The sequence below is a fragment of the Heterocephalus glaber genome, unplaced genomic scaffold, assembly GCF_053883595.1.
Source record: "Heterocephalus glaber isolate CG9 unplaced genomic scaffold, H.glaber_assembly_v1.0 deba00001610, whole genome shotgun sequence".
In the NCBI taxonomy this organism is placed as follows: domain Eukaryota; kingdom Metazoa; phylum Chordata; class Mammalia; order Rodentia; family Bathyergidae; genus Heterocephalus; species Heterocephalus glaber.
This window is the reverse complement of record NW_028258381.1, coordinates 21,043,098-21,063,241: the sequence shown is the minus strand read 5'-3', so window position 1 is coordinate 21,063,241 and position 20,144 is coordinate 21,043,098. Positions and strand designations below refer to the sequence as shown.

General features: G+C 45.2%; 1 protein-coding gene across 14 annotated transcripts in view; it reads left to right on the top strand.

The window, feature by feature from the left end:
• The window catches only part of Gtf2i (general transcription factor IIi), a 100,332-nt gene that overhangs the window by 74,593 nt on the left and 5,595 nt on the right, over nt 1-20,144 (top strand). For all 14 annotated transcript variants that reach the window (XM_087196201.1, XM_087196202.1, XM_087196200.1 and 11 more), the window contains 13 exons: nt 1,042-1,225; nt 2,365-2,423; nt 4,516-4,587; nt 5,428-5,611; nt 6,446-6,504; nt 6,677-6,751; nt 15,068-15,169; nt 15,862-15,927; nt 16,327-16,510; nt 17,939-17,994; nt 18,477-18,557; nt 19,171-19,254; nt 19,644-19,827. In XM_087196201.1, coding sequence (XP_087052327.1) covers nt 1,042-1,225; nt 2,365-2,423; nt 4,516-4,587; nt 5,428-5,611; nt 6,446-6,504; nt 6,677-6,751; nt 15,068-15,169; nt 15,862-15,927; nt 16,327-16,510; nt 17,939-17,994; nt 18,477-18,557; nt 19,171-19,254; nt 19,644-19,827 — 1,390 coding nt within the window. The remainder of the gene's footprint in view (nt 1-1,041; nt 1,226-2,364; nt 2,424-4,515; nt 4,588-5,427; nt 5,612-6,445; nt 6,505-6,676; nt 6,752-15,067; nt 15,170-15,861; nt 15,928-16,326; nt 16,511-17,938; nt 17,995-18,476; nt 18,558-19,170; nt 19,255-19,643; nt 19,828-20,144) is intronic.

Here is a 20,144-nt window from a genome sequence, read left to right as displayed (position 1 = left end):
GGACCAATTTTCAGTACAGCTCACCTACTATAGACTTAGACCTTAACTGGTATTGTCTGCAGAATCCATGTACTTACTTTTCTTACTATTTATGCTTTTAAAACTAATTAAACTGTTAAAACCTCTTGGGAACTCATTGGCCCTATCAGTGACATCATTACAGTTTATGAGTGGGGTGACAGGTGATAGAGTAGCTACATGAGGGGCCTGGGATTTAGCTCAGTGGTTCCAGCGCCTGCCTCGAAAGTGGAAGGTCCCGAGTTCAATCCCCAGTCCACACACACACACTCACACCCACACACACCCCAAAAGAGAATAGCTACATGAGCAGCCATCAACTTTGCCTTCATGTTTAGTCCTGGAAATTGAGCACTGTGAAAGCAGCAGGTCCACCTAATAGTGTTCTTGGCACTTGCAGAGAAAGATGACTTTTGACCAATGGATTAGTTTACTCCAGGAAAAAAATGGCCCATTTCGGCTTTATCATGGCTAGGAACGTAGAATTGAGGAATTGTGGCCTGGAAGTGTAGTTTGGCAGAGCACTTCCAGCATGTGCGAGGCCCTGTTTTCCATCCCCAGCCCTGTAGAAAGGGTTGTAGGACAGATGAAGCCAGCGCCTGAAGTGTGCTAGTGTTGAGCAGCCGTAGAAGAGGATCATTGCCTCATCAGACAGTGTGCTGCCGGGACAGTCTGCTTGCAAGCTCCTGAAATAGGACTTAGGTTATGCTCTTTATTACCTGTCATGATTTCCTGCTGTTCTTTTTTGCTGGGCTAGGGTTGCACTGTATTGCCCAGTCTGGCCTCATGGATTCTGGGCACAGATGGCCCTCTGGGGATCTACAGGTGCCCCTTGCCCAATTTTCCTTTCCTCCTTTCTTAAGAGTATTGGGTAAAAGTTGTATCTTTTTAGATTAAGTCTATTTTAGTAATTAGTAAATGTGTTTCCAATTTTTAAAAAATATTGCTATGTACCTTGCTTTGGACTGTACTAAAATATGATTTCAGTACACACTTAGCCTCCTGAATTGCTTTCATCTTCAGCTGAGGCCTTGGGGAGCACAGAAGCCAAGGCTGTACCGTACCAAAAATTTGAGGCACATCCCAATGATCTTTATGTGGAAGGACTACCAGAAAACATTCCTTTCCGAAGTCCCTCGTGGTATGGAATCCCAAGGCTGGAAAAAATCATTCAAGTGGGCAATCGAATTAAATTTGTTATTAAAAGGTAAGATTACTGGCTATAGAAACAAATTTAACTTGTTTCCTTGGAAAAGATTGGTTTGGCGAAGGCAGGCCTTTTGATCCCTTTCCATAAGTCACAGCAGTCTGTTTAGAGCCATTGCTATTGCACAAGTGTTTACTCAGGTCAAGCATTAAATACACAGTACTGAGTCTGTTGGATCCCTGTCCTTGAGAGGCTTCATGCAGAGCTCAGCGCAGTGCAGTGCTGTCGAGTATATTGGGATGATAAAGGCTGCGTGTCTAGGCTGAGCAGCTGCCATGCAGGGGATCATGTAGGTACAGCTGGAGGAGCCAGCTGTGCCTGCACCTTCACCTCACTGAACCATTTGCTGTGGGATGTGGGGTGCAGGATGCTGTGGGGTGTGGCCTGGTGGAATTCAGGACTCAGACTTGGGTGCCAAGTGGTGGTGCTGACCAAAGCAGTAGCTTGCAGTCAGAGGCCTGGAAGCAGATCCTGGGACAGTCATTTAGGTTTGTATTTCAGGAAGGGGATTCTGCTTGATTCAGAGGCCTGCAGAGCAGGTGGCCTGGGTTCGGGGAGCAGTAGAGGAGGCTCGCCTGTGCTCCAGGAGGAGTGCCCACTTGCCCCAGTGCTGTGTTCATGTGTATTGGGTGGGCACTGAGGGCAGTAAGGGAGAGAGAGTGTTTAATATGACTTAGCCAGCTATTTTTATTTCTAGCTCTTTTGTGATAAGATTCAGAAATTGGGCCAACCATGGTGTCGCATACCTGTAATCCCAGCACATGGGAGGCTGACACAGAAGGGTAGTGAGTTTGAGGTCAGCCTGGGTTATGCAGCAAGTTTAACACTGGCTTGGACCACATAGTGAGGCCTTGCCTTAAAAAGAAAAAAGATTTAGAATTAAATTGTGTTGGTTTGGAGGAAAAGGTGACTATTTTACGCACACAAGCATAAAATGCCTTTGAAAACATTCATGTAATCCCACCTGAATGTGTGAAAACTGCTATTTTCCCAATAGAGTCACCAAAATGGTTTTATTTTTGGTGCAGAAGAAAGCATCCTAGGCCATTTTAGGAACATTAGCAATTCGTGGCTAATTCGTGTGTGGAAAACAATTGCTCCTAAATGCTCTGTTGCTAATGTGAGCTTTACTATTCCAGACCAGAGCTTCTGACTCACAGTACAACTGAGGTTACTCAGCCAAGAACAAACACGCCAGGTAAGACAGGCAAGACATCTCATCCTTTCCCTTTCCTTTTCTCTTTCCCTTCTTAAAAATTTAATCTCTTATGGCCATGGAATTCTTCCTTCCCACAACCCCCCACTTGAATACTCTTTCCTGGAAGCGCAGTAGGATCAGCTGTGAACAGACCACAGATCATAGATGTCTCCAGCTCTGGATTGAGACTGAGCTGTCCAGGAAACCTCGTGTGCCACAAGCCAGAGCCTTATGTGGCTTTCGGCTCTGTAGTAGCCAGATTTGCGCATTCCAGCCTGTGACCATGATTTATACAACAGGGTATCTCACCACCTTTACTTCTTAGGGTTTTGATTTTTTTTTTTTTTTTTGGTACTGGGGATCGAACTCGGTCCCTGCACTTGCGCAGCAGGCGGCGAAACCACTGAGCTAAATCCCTGGCCCACGGTTTTGATCTTTATTTGACGCTCTGGTGTGTTTTATACTTGCAGCACACTTCAGTCCCTGACAGCCACGTTCCACCTGCACAGTTGCCACATGTGGCTTAAGTAACTTCCATATCAGACCAAACACTTTCAGTCTTTAGTCATATGGCTTCTGTTCTTTTTTTTTTCTTTATTTTTGATACTGGGGATTGAACTCGGGACCTTGCGCTTTCGAGCAGGCAGCGGAACTGTTGAACTAAATCCTTAGCCCGGTGGCTTCTGTTCTTAAAATGGCAGATACTCTAATCCATCGATATGTTGATATCATAGCCCAATATAAAGAGCTAGAGTAGAGTCTCAGTTGAATGAATAGGTTATTTGAACTCTTAGGTGTGCCATCTTTTTGTTTACCACTGACCAGTATCAGAAAATGTGACCACACCAGATGGGGTGGCACTCGCCTGTAATCCCAGCCCTCAGGAAGCTGAAATAGGAGGGTTGCCATGAGTTTAAGGCCAGCCTGAATTGCATATTGAGATCCTGTCTCAAAAAAAAAGATGTGACCACAATTTGTAGTTCTACCACTTTAGGGATGGCTGTTGCCAAACAACCTGTAAATGGCCATACCCCTCCCTGCAAGGTAGAAAAGAGCATAAATCTCAAGTGTGCATTGGGTGTTGCTAAATTTGTGTAGTTGGTCATTCTTCAAATACTGAGGGGATTTAGTGTGAGGGTTGGAGTTACGGTACATCCCTTAGCGAGGGTCAGCCAGTGTGCCAGAACAAGGCGTGGTGGAGAGATACTGTACTTATTTCTAATGGAAAGCCTGCTTTGATTGAAGGTTCACTTCCACCCCACCCCCACTCCCACCCCCATACTGGGAATTGAACTCATGACCTTGCTCTTATGAGGTAGGTGCTGCACCACTAAGCTGAATCCCTGGCCCTTGATTGAAGTTTTGATTTGTGTGAGTTTCTAGGCACGCAACAGATAGGAAGAAGATAGAACAAATAAACAAGTGGCCTGTGTAGAAAGCGAGTGAAAGGAAAGCTGTTGTCAGGGAACCAGTGCAGTAGCCTAGGCCTTGCAGAGCTGCTGTACTGATAGACCTCCGTGGGGAGTGAGAATGCCACTAGTTTGGGTACCAGGGATCAAACTCAGGATTTCAAGCTTGACAGGCAGACGCTATATTGCTGAGCTACATCCCTGGCCCTTTTGTTTTTTACAGGTTCTCACTATGTCGTTCAGGCTGGCCTTGAACCTGCAGTGATCCTCCTGCCTCAGCCTCCTGAGTGCTGAGATCACAGGTGTGCGCCACCACGCCCAGCTAACACCACTAGTTTTGAGCATTCTTTTTATTTTTCTGTACAGGGGATTGAACTCAGGACCTTGCGATAGGATAGGCTTGGCACCACTGAGCTAAATGGTCCTTGAGCATTTTTTTATATGAACAAATTTTTCTTTATTCATAATGTAAAATTAAATTGGAATTCTCCCAGCAGTTCTTCTAATAGTTGACAAGTACCAGGAAATCATTATTTTCCTTAATACTCAGTGTTTTTGTTTTTAAACAGGACGAGCTAAGAGCATGACTAGACAGAAGGGTATCTACCTTCTGGTCTCTGAGTGGGGTCTGACTTGTGTCTGTGCCAGTACTTGACATCATTAGGTTTACTTTTGTTTTCCAGTCAAAGAAGACTGGAATGTCAGAATTACCAAGCTACGGAAGCAAGTAGAAGAGATTTTCAATTTGAAGTTTGGTAAGTAAAATACAGTGGTTATGTCTTAGTTTAAGAACAGTAAAGGCTGTGTTTTGAACGAACTGCAGAAGTTCAGGACCTGAAGGAGGAAGGTCCCAGAAAGTGGCTTTTAGTTTGCTTCTGCTACTAAACTTGCTGCTTAAACTAAACCATTTCCTTTGTTTTTCTTGCCTTCAGTTTTCTCTTGTCACAGTGGGAGAGGAAGGGAGGAGTTGGGACAAATCTCAGACCCACTATTTGTGCTTCTCACTTGGCTAACACCAGCATGGCCCATAGGTTGCATTGTTTGTTTCTCCGATTTTCGATTTGGGACCGAGGTTTCCTGGAGCGCTGTCCTGAGCAGGCTTCTGAGCAGTATGGTTTCAGAGAATGGTGTGTCTGTGCTGGCTGAGGAAGTAAAGTGGGGAGTGCTGGCAGCTTCCCCTGGTGTCCTGTCTGTTACTTTAGTGCCTGGTGTTGACCGTTTGTGTCCTCGATCAGGCATTCTTGCATCCTCTGCGTCTCGTCTCTGACTTAATGAGTTCTGCTTGGATGGAGCTCATTCAGCTGGGCCTTTAAAGTACCAGACTTGCACCCAGAGGACAGCCAAGGGGCTGAGTGGATGGCTTCAGTGTGACCTATAACTGTCCTTTTGATTTAAAGTGTTCAAATGGACCTCCTAAAAGCACTTATTTTTTAGGCTTATTCAGATTTGCACAATGTCCTAATAAGCAAGTTGCCTTCAGTATTATGTGGCTATTGCTAGATCGTACGGAACTCATGCACAGCGTGTTTGAAAATGCACACACAAAAAACTGTGTGAAATTTTATCTTTCACAAGTTGTGTTCTCTCCTTTTCAGCCCAAGCTCTCGGCCTCACAGAAGCAGTGAAAGTACCATACCCCGTGTTTGAGTCAAATCCTGAGTTCCTCTATGTAGAAGGCTTGCCAGAAGGAATTCCTTTTCGAAGCCCCACCTGGTTTGGAATTCCACGTCTAGAAAGGATTGTCCGTGGGAGTAATAAAATCAAGTTTGTTGTTAAAAAGTAAGCTCAAAGGCTGACCGTGCTGTTTGGTGGTAGAACACTTGCCTAGACCCTGGGTTCAGCCTCCACTATTGCCCCCAGAAAAGGTTCTGGTGGCCACTCTGTTCATTCCTAGAATTAATAAAGTTTGATCATGACTTCAGTTTTTTTGTGTAGCTAAGTGAGAGGGATGGCTTTGTCCTTGACAGGAAAGTCTAGCCCTGAGCTGAGTCGTGGCCTTGTCCCGTATAAACCCTTGGTTCTGCACTTCACTTTCCCAATCAGTACAAGGAGAGAAGGAACAACTGCCTCACTGCGCTGCTCCGGGGACCTGAACGCCAATTCACAATGTTGGCTTCTCCCCCTCAGTACTAGGGAGTGAGCCCGGGGCCTTCACGCTGAGCCATATTTTCGGTACAAACTCCCTCCCTTGCCTATACTTTTTGTTTGTTTCTTTCTTTTCTTGGTACGGGGGATCGAACTCAGGACCTTGCACTTGTAAGGCAGGCTGCGGAACCACTGAGCTAAATTCCCAGCCCTACCTATACATTTTGAGACAGATTCTCCCTAAGTTGCCCGGGCTGGGCTTGAGTGTCTGGTCCTGTGGCCCAAGCTTCCCAGAGAGCACAGATATGTGTTATCACACCCTGCATAAAATGCTGATTTTTATCTGTTCTGTTGTTCCTGATCCATCTTATGAATAATTGAATATCAGTGATTGTCTTATTTATCTCTCTGCAGAACAAAAACTTGTGTTTAATTTTCTAGTTCAGAAGCACTGATCCTGATCATTTATACTACCTTTGTAGATTGCTCTCATACTGACCACTGTAATGTTGTGGTTTTTCTTTCTAGACCTGAGCTTGTTGTTTCCTACTTGCCTCCTGGCCTGGCTAGTAAAATTAACACTAAAGGTAAGAGATTATGTAAATTTTCTTTATTATGCTTCAGTGCATAAAAACACTATCAACATTATCATATTGAGTCATTGGCCTTTCATTATCTTTGTGGGGTTTTTGGTTTGTTAATTTGCTTTTTAAGCTATTTAAACAGTATACAAAGGTAATTATGGGCTTCCTTTTCTAGCACTGCAGTCCCCCAAAAGGCCCCGCAGCCCTGGGAGTAACTCAAAGGTCCCTGAGATCGAGGTCACTGTGGAAGGTAAGGCCATTCCTTGGTGCATCCTGCTGGCTCTTCAGTGTACTGCACTGTGTTAATGTACAGAAGAAGTTCACTAGTTGCAATGTTAGGCAAATGAGCTTTTATAAAACTAGTTTTATATGTAAATAGCAACCTGTGATAAAGCTTTTTTTTTTTTTTTTTTTTAGATAAAGCTTCTTAAATGTGTATAATTAAAAGCTTGAAAATGGCTAGGATGATGTTCATGGATCATGTCACAATCTTCTTTCAAGATAACCCTGAAAATGTTTCTTTTCTATTTTTTGGTACCAGGGATTGAACTTAGGACCTCACACTTGCCAGGCAGCCACTATGCTGCTAAGCTGCATCCTCGGCTACTCTTTTCTAATAATAAGATAAGGGTGCGGAGGGGAATGTGGGGTGTTTTTCTTTCATACTTTTTTTTCAGCAAAGAATGTTTAGGGATCGTTTAGACAATAACTTGGATTAATGTGGCACCTACTGTGTCCTCAGACTTGATTGGATCTGCAGATCATTGTCTTTTCAGGCTCACGTTATTAACGAACCTCACACATTGCCATAGACCAGTGACGGCAATCCTTTCAAAGACCGAATGCCCAAACTGCAACCCCAAACCCACTTACTTATTGCAGTGTCACACAGTAACATGTGTGCCTTGGGTTTGCCACCAGTGCCATCGAGGGTCCTCAGCCAGTGGTCATCGATGGGTATTTGCTCGTGTCTGTTAACTAGTGCGGAAGGATGGCTGCTTTTTTCCTAGGGCTCCAGCGTTAGGTGAAGAGGCACAGCGCTCACATAAATGGAGCGGCAGTCCCCATGCGGCTGTCCGTGTGCACTCCTGTTCTCTCTCGTTGAGGGCAGAGGTATCCTGTGCCATTCACTGGCGGGCACCATACATCAGATTCCACTTTGCTGTTCAGAAATGTCAGGAATTGCAAACTTGTTCACTCCTTGACTATCTTCCTTTGGGAAGGGACCTGAGGAGGAAGCCTCTCCTGTGTAAGGCTCACTCTTTCCCAAAGGTGCTCATGGCTAATTGTAGTGCTTCGGGGTTCCTTCTGGTAGAAAGACCAACGGGAGCCAGGTGAACCTGGGCTTGAGGCCATGAGGATTTGAGCAGTGGCAACGACGGTATTGCAATGAGGGGAGGAAGGGAGGGCTGATTCTGAGGAAGAGCTTTGTGGAGCCAATGAGGTTTGCACTGGACCTTAGGGAAGAGGCGGGAGTTAGCAGGCAGGGTGCAGAAAGTCTGTGCTGGAGTGACAGCAGCAAGAGAGCGTGCTGCTGGCGTGGAGCCTGTGCTCGAGTGCTGCAGCAGCACCTGCCCCAGGAGCCTGTCTATGGTTCCTGGTCCCAACCACGCCTGCTGTCTCTGGACTTGGGGCACCAGCTGTCTCTAGGTTTGTTGCTGTTGAGCCCTGATGGGGTCGTAGCGCTGTCTGCTATAGGAGAGTAACAGCCCCAGGCTGCAGTGGGGTGGTGGGGTAAAGGATAAGCTTGGAAGGCAGAAGGCACAAGGACACATAGCAGCAGTCATGGGGTTGGGTACCTGATGGACAGGAAGTTCCTTGCAGCATGATGCTGTGCTCTGCCAAGCGCTGAGGGTGGCAGCTACCAGCAGTCTGTTCTGAGACAAGTGGGGAGCTGAGTCCTCTGGCGGGACAGGGATGGATGGTCCCTTTCTCAAAGATCTGGACAGCGAACAGAGCCGGCAAGGCCACTCCAGCTTCCGTTGGCTTGGTCCCTTTTCAATCCAGTGTAAGGTTGCATTGTGTATGCTTATGTCATGAACTGAAGTTAACCTGTGGTCATTAAATGTAAAGTTGGGAGAACAGCAAATCAGCCGATCTGATTTTACATGCCATTTTACAGGTGCTGTTTCCCAGAAGTCACTTCATTCGTCATAGTCAGTGGGTACGCTTCCGGATGCCCTTCTTGTGTTTTTAAACTTTATCCATTGATCTTGTTAAAGCAAAGCTGGTATCAACTCTTGGCTGGTCATTAAACGTAGGGAAAGAGTAGTGTAATGAGTTGCATTGAGTCTGGCGGTGGAAGTAAGGCTTCTAGTTGTTGCTAGAGTTGTCTTCTCTGGCAGTCCCCACTGACTCCACAAACAGGAAGGGGCTTGTTTTTCTCACATCAGTTCAGTTGCTCCAAGATGGAGAGTTGGGCTTCCCTGTGATTCTCTCGGCCTTTCCCCCTGGGGTACATGGCGACAACGGAGCTGCTGTCCCCATGTCTTCATCCAGCAAGATGCACAGGGAGCTGGGGTGCAGCGCTGGCCTTGCCCAAGCTCTTGTCAGGACATGCAGGAAGCCACTGTGGGAACTCGTTGCAGATTTTTGCCTGAATCTCTTGGTTAAAAAAAAAAAGGGCTGAGGATATAGCTCAGCAGCACAGTGCTTGCCTGGCAGGCACAAGGACCTGAGTTCAATTCCTGGTACCAAAAAGAAAAGATTTTTTTGGTACCAGGGAAGAAAAGATTTTTTTAAAAGAAAAAATTTAAATAATAAAATGAAATAAAGTATGGGTTTTTTTCCTTTTTTTTTCCTCCGTGCCGGGGATCAAACTCAGGACTTTGCCCTTGTGAGACGGGCGCAGTGCCACTGAGTTAAATCCCTGGCCCTATAAAGTACGAGATTTTTGTTGTGAGGGGTTTTTTTGTTTGTTTGTTTGTTTTTGTACCGAACTCAGGTCCTTGCGCTTTCGGGGCAGGCTGGGTTTTGAGGCCAAGGTGATTAGATTGAAATCTGTGCTCCATCACCTAGGAACATTATTTAAACTCTCTGTTCTTTAGTTTGTACTTAGGTAAAACAGGACGAAGAACAATGTTTAACTTTATGGCTTCTGAAAATGAAGATACTCATTTCTTGTAATTCACCATTTAGAAATACTCATTTCAGGGTGTTTAGTGTATTAATAATGTTGTGTTGGGCCGGGGATTTAGCTCAGTGGTTTTACTGTCTGCCGCACAAGCATAAGGACCTGAGTTCGATCCCGGCACCAAAAAAACCGAACCAAAACAAACAAACAAAAAAGAAATCATCAATAATGTTGTGTTGTCACCAGTGCTAGTTCCAGAACATTTTTACTGGCCAGAAGCACATCCCCTTCCCAGTAGCGGTCACTTGAATCTCACTCTGTAGCCCTGGCGACTGCTAGTTTACTTGCTGTGTGGGACATTTTGTGCCTGGAGGGTCACACGACACGTGGGGTCAGGCCCTACGTGGTCCCTTGGCTCTGACTCTCATTATCCTCTCTCCCATGTTTGAGGGCTCATCTGTGCTATGGGGTTACCAGCGCTCCATTTAAGATTGTGATGGAGGCCGGGGATTTAGCTCAGTGGTTTCACCACTTGCTATGCAAGTGCAAGGACCCGAGTTCAAACCCTAGTACCAAAAAAAAAAAAAGTTTGCAGTGATGAATACACACAGCATGAAGAGCACAATCTCGGCTATTTTAGGTCTACAGTGTGGGGGCATTAAGGACATTCACATAAAAATGATTAGTGATCCCAATGAGAGATGTAAATGTATTGTATACCTAAAATGTACCAGTGAAAGAAATTTTTAAAAAATGTTTAGTGTTGGTGAGAGAGGTATGCTTATCACTATGGTTTGATTACACATTGTATAAGTGTCAGGTAATCATACTGTACTCCATAAAGATGGACAAATACGTCAGCTAAACAAGGCAAGAGTCTCACAAAATAAGTTATGGAAGAAAAAATAGCAGATTCACAAAATAACTTCAAGTTTTTGCAGAAAGAATAGGCTGTAAATAAAAGTGCATGGCCCTAGTGAAAGAGAAATGTGAGACTTGAGTTCAACTGGACACGAGGTCCGTGGGGGTCCATCTAACACTCAGCCACTGCTGCCTCCGTGTGGGCTTCCTGGTGGCCAGGGTTCACTGAGCTGCTGTTCACGCACCATTCACATCATTCGAAGTGCAGATCTGTATTACATGGTTGGGGAAAGAGTCTGAGGATGTCACATAGTGTCCCACGCTCTCATTTTACAGGTGAGAAAACCAAGACTTGAAAGCTGAGTTGAGGTGGCGAAGGTTGTGGGAGTCTTCAGTGAGGTGGGCTGGGCCTCGCTGGTTCTGGCCGCGTGTGTCCCATGTCACAGTCCTTCCTCGTGTCTGTCCTTGGGCAGAAAGTCTCCCTTTGTTCACAGCTTTGCTTTCCACAGCTTCAGTTACCCATAGCTGGCCACGTCTCAAAAGTAGTACATGGAAGATTCCAGAAACAGACAGTTAATAAGTTTAAAACTACTAATGATGGGTGTAAAAGGATGTGTTCTAGTCCCTGCTTTCAGTTCTTTTGGACATGTAGCCAAATGTAGATTTACTGGATCATTTGATAATTGTTTGCTGAATTTTTCAAAGAATTATGTTTTCCACAGCAGCTACCCCACCTTACATTCCCACCACAGAAGTTTTCCACATCTCCACCAACATGAGTTTTACTCTTGTGTTGTTCTTTTGTTTTGTTTTTTTTGGTACCAGGAATTGAACTCGGGACCTTACACTTGCAAGGCAGACACCAGAATGACTGAGCTAAATCCCCGACCCTACTCTGTGTTGTTCTTGTTGTCGTTGTCATTGTCATCGTTGTCATTGTCATCTTAATAGTCACCCCTGTGACTGGTGCCTCTTCATTTTCATTGATGAATTACATTCTGTTATATGACTATACCACATTTTGTTTATCTGCATATCACTTGAAAAACTTTTCAGTCATTCTCATGTTTTGTTTTGTTTTTTTTGGTGAATACATTTTGTATCAACTTGTATTCTTAAAAATTAAACTTTGAGGGCCAGGGTTTTAGCTCAGTGGTTTCGCCGCCTGCTGCGCAAGTGCAGGGACCCAAGTTTGATCCCTGGTACCAAAACAATAAATAAATAAATAAACTTTGGTATTTACAAATGTGTACTTTTTTTAAATTAATTTTATTGGATTCTCACATTTTGTTTGAGGCAGGATCTTGCTGTATTACCCAGGCTGGTTTCAAACTCTTGTGATCAAATGATCCTCCTGCCTCAACCTCCTGGGTAGCTAGGACTACAGTGTGAGCTGCTGTGTCCAGCTTTGTTTGTACTTTTAATGAATAATTTAGTATAAAATTTATGTATGAGTTTTTGTGTAGACATTTTAAAATTCTGTTTGAGGGTTATTAAATACAAATAAATGTTAGCCAGAGTGATTTCTTATGGAAATGCATGTCCTTAGCTTTTCTTGCATTGTAACAGAGTGAGCAAGGGAGACAAGATAGGAATGGTCTTAGGTTTGGCAGTAACTCGTTTGTTATACCAATCACTTTTTAAATTTTAAAAGTATAATTTTCTTCAGGTTAAATCCTCATTCTGAACACTTACCATTTCTTTGTATTTTTGGTATCTGGTGCGAAAGCACAGGACTGAGGTGAGGGAGGGCTGGTGAAGAGCCTGGCCCGGCCTGGCCCTGCCCTAGTGCCTGCGGTGAGCAGCTCTCCTGCTGCCTGTGCTGGAGCTCGGGGCTCTTTCTCCCACCTCACGGTGCCTGACCATTGTTCTCGGTGGACCATGGGCTTGACAAGTTCATTACAGTACCATAAAACTCTCAGGCCAAAAAGCAAAAAACGTGTCGTTGGTGTTTTTAATGTGTTTTGAGTAGCCAAAAGCCATGCACAAGTGTAAGACTTTTTGTTGAGTTCAGTGACAGGCCGGGGATTTAGCTCAGTGGTGCCACCACCTGCCTCGCAAGCGCGAGGTCCCGAGTTCCATCCCCGGTACCAAAGGAAAAAACAAAAGAGTTCAGTGACAATAGGGAGAGTTTTTTTTAAAGCACCTTAATATTTATTTTAAATTATGCATCATGTTTTTAAGTAGGATTTCTCAGTCCTTTGAAATGAAACTTTAAGGAAGGAGGTTTTTGCACACCACTCCCATTGTGACCGTAGCGTTTGCATCTGCAGAGCTTTGGCCCTGGCAGCTCCCTTGGCCGTGCACACAGATCCTGCTCCCTGCCGCAGTCCTGCTGGCTCACCACAGCTTTCCCTCTGCTGCAGTGAAACCATTTCTCCCTAGAAACAGAATCATGGTGTGCAGTGAACTGCTTTCATGTAATGTGTTTGTGGGTGTGTCTTTGTTGCGTATTTTAATGTCTCCGTTGTGTTGGATTCACCACGTTTTGCCATACTAACGTATTTACTTACTAATGGCAGCCCTACCGTACAAGTGGGCTTCTGTCTGTTTCCGTGCTGCTGATGGAGATGCTGTGAGTCTTTGTGCACAAAGTGCAGCATTTGCCGGTCTTCTCTGAAAGATGGTAATGAGTAGTGGAACCCTGGCTTTTGGCTTTCTTAGAAACCACCCAACAAAACTCCCAAGTGCTTGTACCGCTTTACACCACCACCAGGAACGTCTGAGGGCTCCATTGCTGCATATCCTCACAGTGCTGCATGGTCTTGGTGTTCTTAGCAGTGGAGCCATCCTCGTGGCTGTGTGGTTCTACCTCGTGTAGAGTGAGCCCGAGTGCTGGTTACTATCTCAGTGTAAGAACAGCCAGGCCATTCTTCTGTCTTGCCCACTTGTTTCCAAGAGGTTGCTTCATGAGTCTGGGGTGCAAGCTGGTGTCTTCAGTGTCATGTCATAGAGCTGCTCCGAGACCCTGGCACTCTGTTGATGTTCCTGCCCCAGGAGCCTGGCCACTTGGGCCGGCTGGCCTAGACACACTTACTGTTACTACTGCACTGGGTGAGGAAGCTGTGGTTTTTATTCAGGACTGTTGGGTGAATTAAAGACTAGAATGTTGATCTTGATATTTTATAGGAAGTGGTATGCTGTGTATTTGGCATCCCTTGCTCAGATCTGTGAAAGCATATTATTGAGTGCACTGAGAAGCCCTGCTTGGAAGGTTAATATCCCAAATCTACCACTACCTGGCTGTACGTTATATAACCCTGTGCTGCTCTTCTCCGTGGGTACAGCTGGGATGGCAATAATGCTTTACTACCCAGCACGTGTTTGGGACAGTGGCCACTATGCATGGCTAGCTATTAATAGCATTTCTGCAAAAATTAGTCATTAAGCAAAAACTCTTGTGCAAACATAAACATAGGCATAGCTCGGAGGAAGTAATTGAAGCAAAAGTGCAAAAGTCTATACAAACATTCCTGTAAGTTGTGAAATTTAAAATTTTAGGACCTATCCTGAGAATGTTGGCTGTACACCAGAGTTCAGGGGAAATTTAGTGTTTATTTTTCTATTATCTTGGCCCCCTTTTTTAAAAAATAGACGAGGTATCATTACATTTCTCAGGCTGGCCTCAAACTCTGAGGCTCAAGAAGTTCTGTGTCAACCTCCCCAGGATCTGAGGCTGCAGGCATGTGCCACTATATCCACATTTTTTATTTATTTATGTATTTTTTGGTACGGGGGATTGAACTCGAGTCCTTGTGTTTTCGAGGCAAGCGGTGGAACCACTGAGCTAAATCCCCAGCCCCTCGTTTCCACATATTTTTGCGTATGCTTTTAAAAAACCATTAGCTTGCTGGGCATGGTAGTGCATACCTGTAATCTCAGCACTCAGGAGGCTGAAGCAGGAGTATCACCCTAAGGTCAGCCTAAGCTACACAGTGAGTTCAATCCAGCCTGTACTGCATAGCGAGACCCTGTCTCAGTCAGTCAGTCAATCAATCAATCAGTCAAAGAGGGCTGGGGATTTAGCTCAGTGGTTTCACCGCCTGCTGCACAAGCGCAAGGACTCGAGTTCCATCCCCAGTACCAAAAAAGAAAATAAAAAACAAAATTTAACAATCAATCAGTCAAAGCTTTCTTGGAGCTGGGGATTTAACTCAGTGGCGCTGTGCCTGACTCGAAAGTGCAAGGTCCTGAGTTTGATTCCAAGTACAAAAAAAAGCTTTCTTTGGACTAAAATGATGTGCTGTCTGAGTTATTAGATGTCCCCGCCTATAAAGATTCAAGGCCTGGATTTTCTGTGGATAAATGGAACTAACAATCTTTTTCATTTAATAGGAAACAACTGGTAATCTCTAACATTACTTTTAAATTGTAGTGTACTAAAAATTCAAAGAAAGAAATTGTCAGAGCTGCTAGACAGTCAGAAGGGAAGCTTCATAGGGGAGATAGTGGTACCTAAAGTTGTGCTTATATTCAGGGGTTAAAGGAAGACAGCAAACCTTGGTGACCAAAAGATATGGCAGCTTCACAGGGTCCTGCAGAAGCGCTCAGTGAGTGTCCAGTGTCTCGGCCCGGTCAGGTCACCCACACTGAGTGTGCACAGTTGACGCGTTCTCTTTCCATTTTTCATAGGCCCTAATAACAACAATCCTCAGACCTCCACTGTCCGAACTCCTACACAGACTAATGGTTCTAATGTTCCCTTCAAGCCTCGAGGGAGAGAGTTTTCCTTCGGTAAATATCTCTTAATTTAGAACTTTGAGTAAAAAGAATTCATGCTTTATTTTTACCAGGTTAATAATTCGATTTAGTAAGTTGTTTGTCAGAGCTGGGAGGGACAGACACAGAGCAGGCTACCTGACTCGCTGTCATTGTGTGACCAGGGCCTGAGCACAGACCTATGCATCACCCGTCTAATCCATCCTTTAAAATCCTGCACAAAACAGGAGTTTCAGGTCTTCATGTGAGAATAAGGTTGTAGCGTTTCTACTTGGTGATGTAATTTTAAACCATTTCAAACTTGATTGATCCAAAACACTTAAAAACTAAAAGCGTAGTGGCAAGCTTTCTTTGCTATCATTTCTTATGTGCCATGTGGCAGTTGGGGGCAGCATTACTTTCTGCATCGGGGGTTATTATGAGGATTGCAAATATTAGTTATTTAATGTGCTTACAGCCATGCCCGGGACGTAATAGATGCTGCAACTGGGAGGTGCTCAGTTCATCATGTGTCATTTATTTGTAGCCAGTGTGCTGTACGTACAATGATCCACTCAATTGTACAGGGTTGTTGCCCACCCACAACCCTGTTGAAAGAGTATACATTTTTATTTTGTACTTAAAGCTGTGGAATAAAAGATGAAAAATTCCTTCCTGTGAGCACTTACTGGTATTACAGTTTCAGCTGTTCTGTCTTTTATATGCAGAAGCCTGGAATGCCAAAATCACGGACCTGAAACAGAAAGTTGAAAATCTTTTCAATGAAAAATGTGGTAGGTTTATTTGAAATGTTACTGAAATAATAAGATAGCTCTTTGTACGTAAAAGAAAAGAAGAGTAAAATAGTTGACATTTAAATGTTGTCATTGGAAATGTGGGGGTTTTAGGCTTCAATTTCTCATGTTTTCCTGGGCACCAAGAAATGGAAGGACATTATCTAAAATTAAAATGAATATAATTTTGAAATGAATATTCCTTTAGCAGCTGAGAAATGATTTCAAATACATTTTTCAAACTGCAGTTTTTTGGGGCCGGGGATTTAGCTCAGTGGTTTTGCCGCCTGCTGGGCAAGTGCAAGGACCGGAGTTCGATCCCCAGTACCAAAAAACAAAAAACCTGCAGTTTTTTCATAGTTGCAGTGGCAGAAATAGATGCCGGTGTGTGTGTTACAGGGGAAGCTCTCGGCCTTAAGCAAGCTGTGAAGGTGCCGTTCGCGTTGTTCGAGTCTTTCCCTGAAGACTTCTACGTGGAAGGCCTGCCCGAGGGGGTGCCCTTCCGCAGACCCTCCACTTTCGGCATTCCGAGGCTGGAGAAGATCCTCCGGAACAAGGCCAAAATTAAGTTCATCATTAAGAAGTGAGGACAGTGGACAGAGCGGGAATGGCCCTGAGTGGAGGCTGTTGGGGATGGGGGTGGTGCACGTGGGTTGGATAGCTCTTCAAGACCACCACCACCACACCCCATTGGGCTGGGCTTTTGTCCAATAATGGGAATTGAACTCAGGGCCTTAGATGTGACAGCGAGAGCTTAGCCACTGAGCTGCACCCCAGCCTTTATTTACTTACTGGGGGGGGTGTACCAGGGATCGAACTTGGGACCTTGCACTTTGGAGGTAGGCAGCAGAACCACTGAGCTAAATCCCCGGCCCTTATTTATTATTTTTTAAGAGAGTCTTACTAAGTTGCCCAGGCCAGCCACATGGGACTCACAGTCCTTGTGCCTCGTAGCTCGAATTACAGGCATGCATTACCCACGTTCTACAAGCTTAGTGAGTTAGAAGTGAAAGCGGCTGGCTGTGGGATACCAGAGTGGTGGCAGCTTCGTGTTGCAGAATCTACACATGCACACGTGCACATGCACATGCACTCCGTTATTTTACTGGTTGATGCTGCTGGAATCTTAGCAGTGACCACGTTTCCTAAAAACCTTTGATTTCTCCAGCTTCCTGTATTTGGCTGAACATCTGAATTAATTAGGCTGGTGATTGGACTTGGTGGGAATCAGGAGTTGCTAATACATACTGATGTGTAACAATTATTTGAAATTAATTGAAATGAATTTCAGGCTTCATTTACTAGGTGTAAGTTGTCCCAGGCTGCTGTCACACAAGGAAAGCTGACATTGCCTGGCTTCATGTCCACTGTTGCCCCTGAAGCCACAACTGGAGCGGTTTGCTGCTAGCTCAGGCCTCTGCTTTCCTCTGAGTCCGGCCTCGGGGGCCAGAGGCCTGCCTCTGCTGGGGTCTGTGTGCAGGGCTGTTTCCAGGCTGCATTCTCAGGCCAGGCGCCCAGTCTTTAGGACCTGTTCTCACCATGGGAAGAAGAGGCAGGGAGAGTAGTATGGTGAAGAGGAGACCCAGGAGAGAGACAGGGCGGGTGTCACAGCTACAGCACTATCTTCTTGGATGTGTTCTTTGTATATCCACATTTCTTCTGTTTCTCCATCGCTCCAGAATTGAGTGTGTACTCTCGAGAGTGGGGGCCTATTGGGGTTATCTTATTTTTATGTTTTGATGATACTGGGGGTGGAACCCGGGCACCAAGTCTTCTGGACAAGCACTGTACGTCTGAGCTGCACCCCAGCTCTGAGATACAGTTTTTAAATCTTTTTTTGTTTTGTTTTGGTGTTTTGGTACCGGGGATTGAACTGAGAACCTAGCGCTTTCGAGGCAGGCGGTGACACTGAGCTAAATGCTGGGCCTTACAGTTTTTAAGTCTTGATGGTTTAACTTTCAGTAATGAGTCTTCCTATGGACTGGCACGTGTGTTTCTCTCTTGTTCATAGGCCCGAAATGTTTGAGACCGCGATCAAGGAGAGCACCTCCTCCAAGAGCCCTCCCAGTGAGTGTCCTCGGGCCGTGGGGGAGACTCAGTCTGGCTTGGTTTTTGTCTGTTTTACAGCTCTCGTTCCTTAATAATTGGGTATGGGACAGTGTGGCTGGGACAGATGTCACCACACTGGTGGCCAGGTCGATTCGGCTGATCTGGCTGGCTGGGTGGTGTCCCCTCACCACTGCACATGCAGCTCCTGAAGCTGCAGGCTCGGTTGAAGAGGGCAACCTTGCCCAGGAGAGGAGGATCTTGTTCCCCTGCTACACTAGAGCCTCAGATAAGGCCGTGCCATGGTCGGTCAGGTCCATGTGTGCGATGCTCACAGTCTTTCGTAAAGCTTAACGCTTGATACAAAATGTACGATGAGAAGCAGCAGCCCCAAAAGGCTGCCTCACAGCCTGGATTCCACGCACATCACCTCCAGTTTTTATTAGAGAAGGCTCCCACCGTGTGTGTCTCCCATAAAGACTAATTGTACGTTTCTGTTTAAGGAAAAATAAATTCATCACCCAGCGTTAATACTACTGCATCAGGTGTTGAAGACCTTAACATCATTCAAGTAACAATTCCAGGTATGGCTTCCCTGTCTTCATCCAAGATTGAGATGTCCCTTCATCTCTTTTGGACTTTGCCAGCACCAGTCACTGGCATGGCTCTGGCCTTGCGCATGTTGTCGACCACCTCCAGGCCCCTGCAACATTGGCTGGCCAGACACTGCCCTTGGCACAAGTTGACTCTTGCTTAGCGCCCCGTGCCTGTCTGTCCTTCAGAAAGCCTGATAAAACAGCAGGAGGAGGTCTTTATAATAGGTGGCATTTTTAGGTAGTGATACACTGTAACATGTTCATGTCAGGATGGTAATCCATATGTGTTACTGCCAGGCAGCTTGAACCACCAGTGGTACATGCGTGACTGTCTCATTAGGCGGCTTTTCATTAATTTTATTAGTAAAAAGACCAGTGAAAGTGATTAGATCTGTTTGTACCACTGGTGGTACAAGCCGCCCAGTGCTTGGACAGTCATGCCAGTGCTACTGGTGGCTCACGCTGGCAGGAACGTGTAGCTGCCTCCTACTTGAGCAGTTCAGAATGCGTCAGGACTCCCAAAACATTACACAGAACTCGCTGTGATTTACTTGAAATAAAAGTGCGTGATTAAGTTTTGGGCTTTCTCTTCGCTTTTTAGACGATGATAATGAAAGACTGTCAAAAGTTGAAAAAGCAAGGCAGCTAAGAGAACAAGTGAATGACCTCTTCAGTCGGAAGTTTGGTGAGTTTTGTATTTGCAAAGTTCAGTTGCAATAAGCAAGATTTGGTTTTTTTTTTTAATTTTTATTTTTTTTTCTACTGGGGATGGATCGAACTCAGGACCTTGCATTTTCAAGGCAGGCACTGGAACCACTGAGCTAAATCCCCATCCCAAGATTTGGTTTTAAGATCTGTTCAGTAGATTGTGGAGTAACTGTAATCTTCATACTGAAAAGAAACTATTAAAAGTTTATGCTTAAGGGATTAACACTGAAGTTCAGGTTTGAGTTTGATGTGTACAAAGACTTAGTTAATAGTAGAAACAGTCTGTCAAATGATGGTCTTGTACTTTTCAGTGCTTTTGAAGGTGACAGGCTACTCGGTGCTGCTGTGCTCTTTGTGTCTCTGTAGGTGAAGCTATCGGCATGGGTTTCCCGGTGAAAGTCCCCTACAGGAAAATCACAATCAACCCTGGGTGTGTGGTGGTGGACGGCATGCCTCCTGGGGTGTCGTTCAAAGCCCCCAGCTACCTGGAAATCAGCTCCATGAGAAGGATCTTAGATTCTGCTGAGTTTATCAAATTCACAGTTATCAGGTAAGGGAAGGAATGGTTTGTGCTTAGTCGGCAAGAATAAGTCTGAAGATTATGAGGCTATGTCGCTCTGGACAGTGCAGTTGTGTGGGGTCTCAGAATTGAGTTTACTGAGTAATGAAATGACTGACACTGGTCTGCTCATTGTTACATTAGGTTCTCCTGCTCAAGGTGATGTCTTTCCTTGTGCTGAGGACTGAACCCAGTGCCTCACACATGCTTGACCAGTGCAGCCCAGGCCCTGAGCTGACTATTTAATTCCCTAGCTTTTGAGGCCAGGAGTTGGCAAGTCATGGCCTGCAGCCCAAATCTGGCCTGCC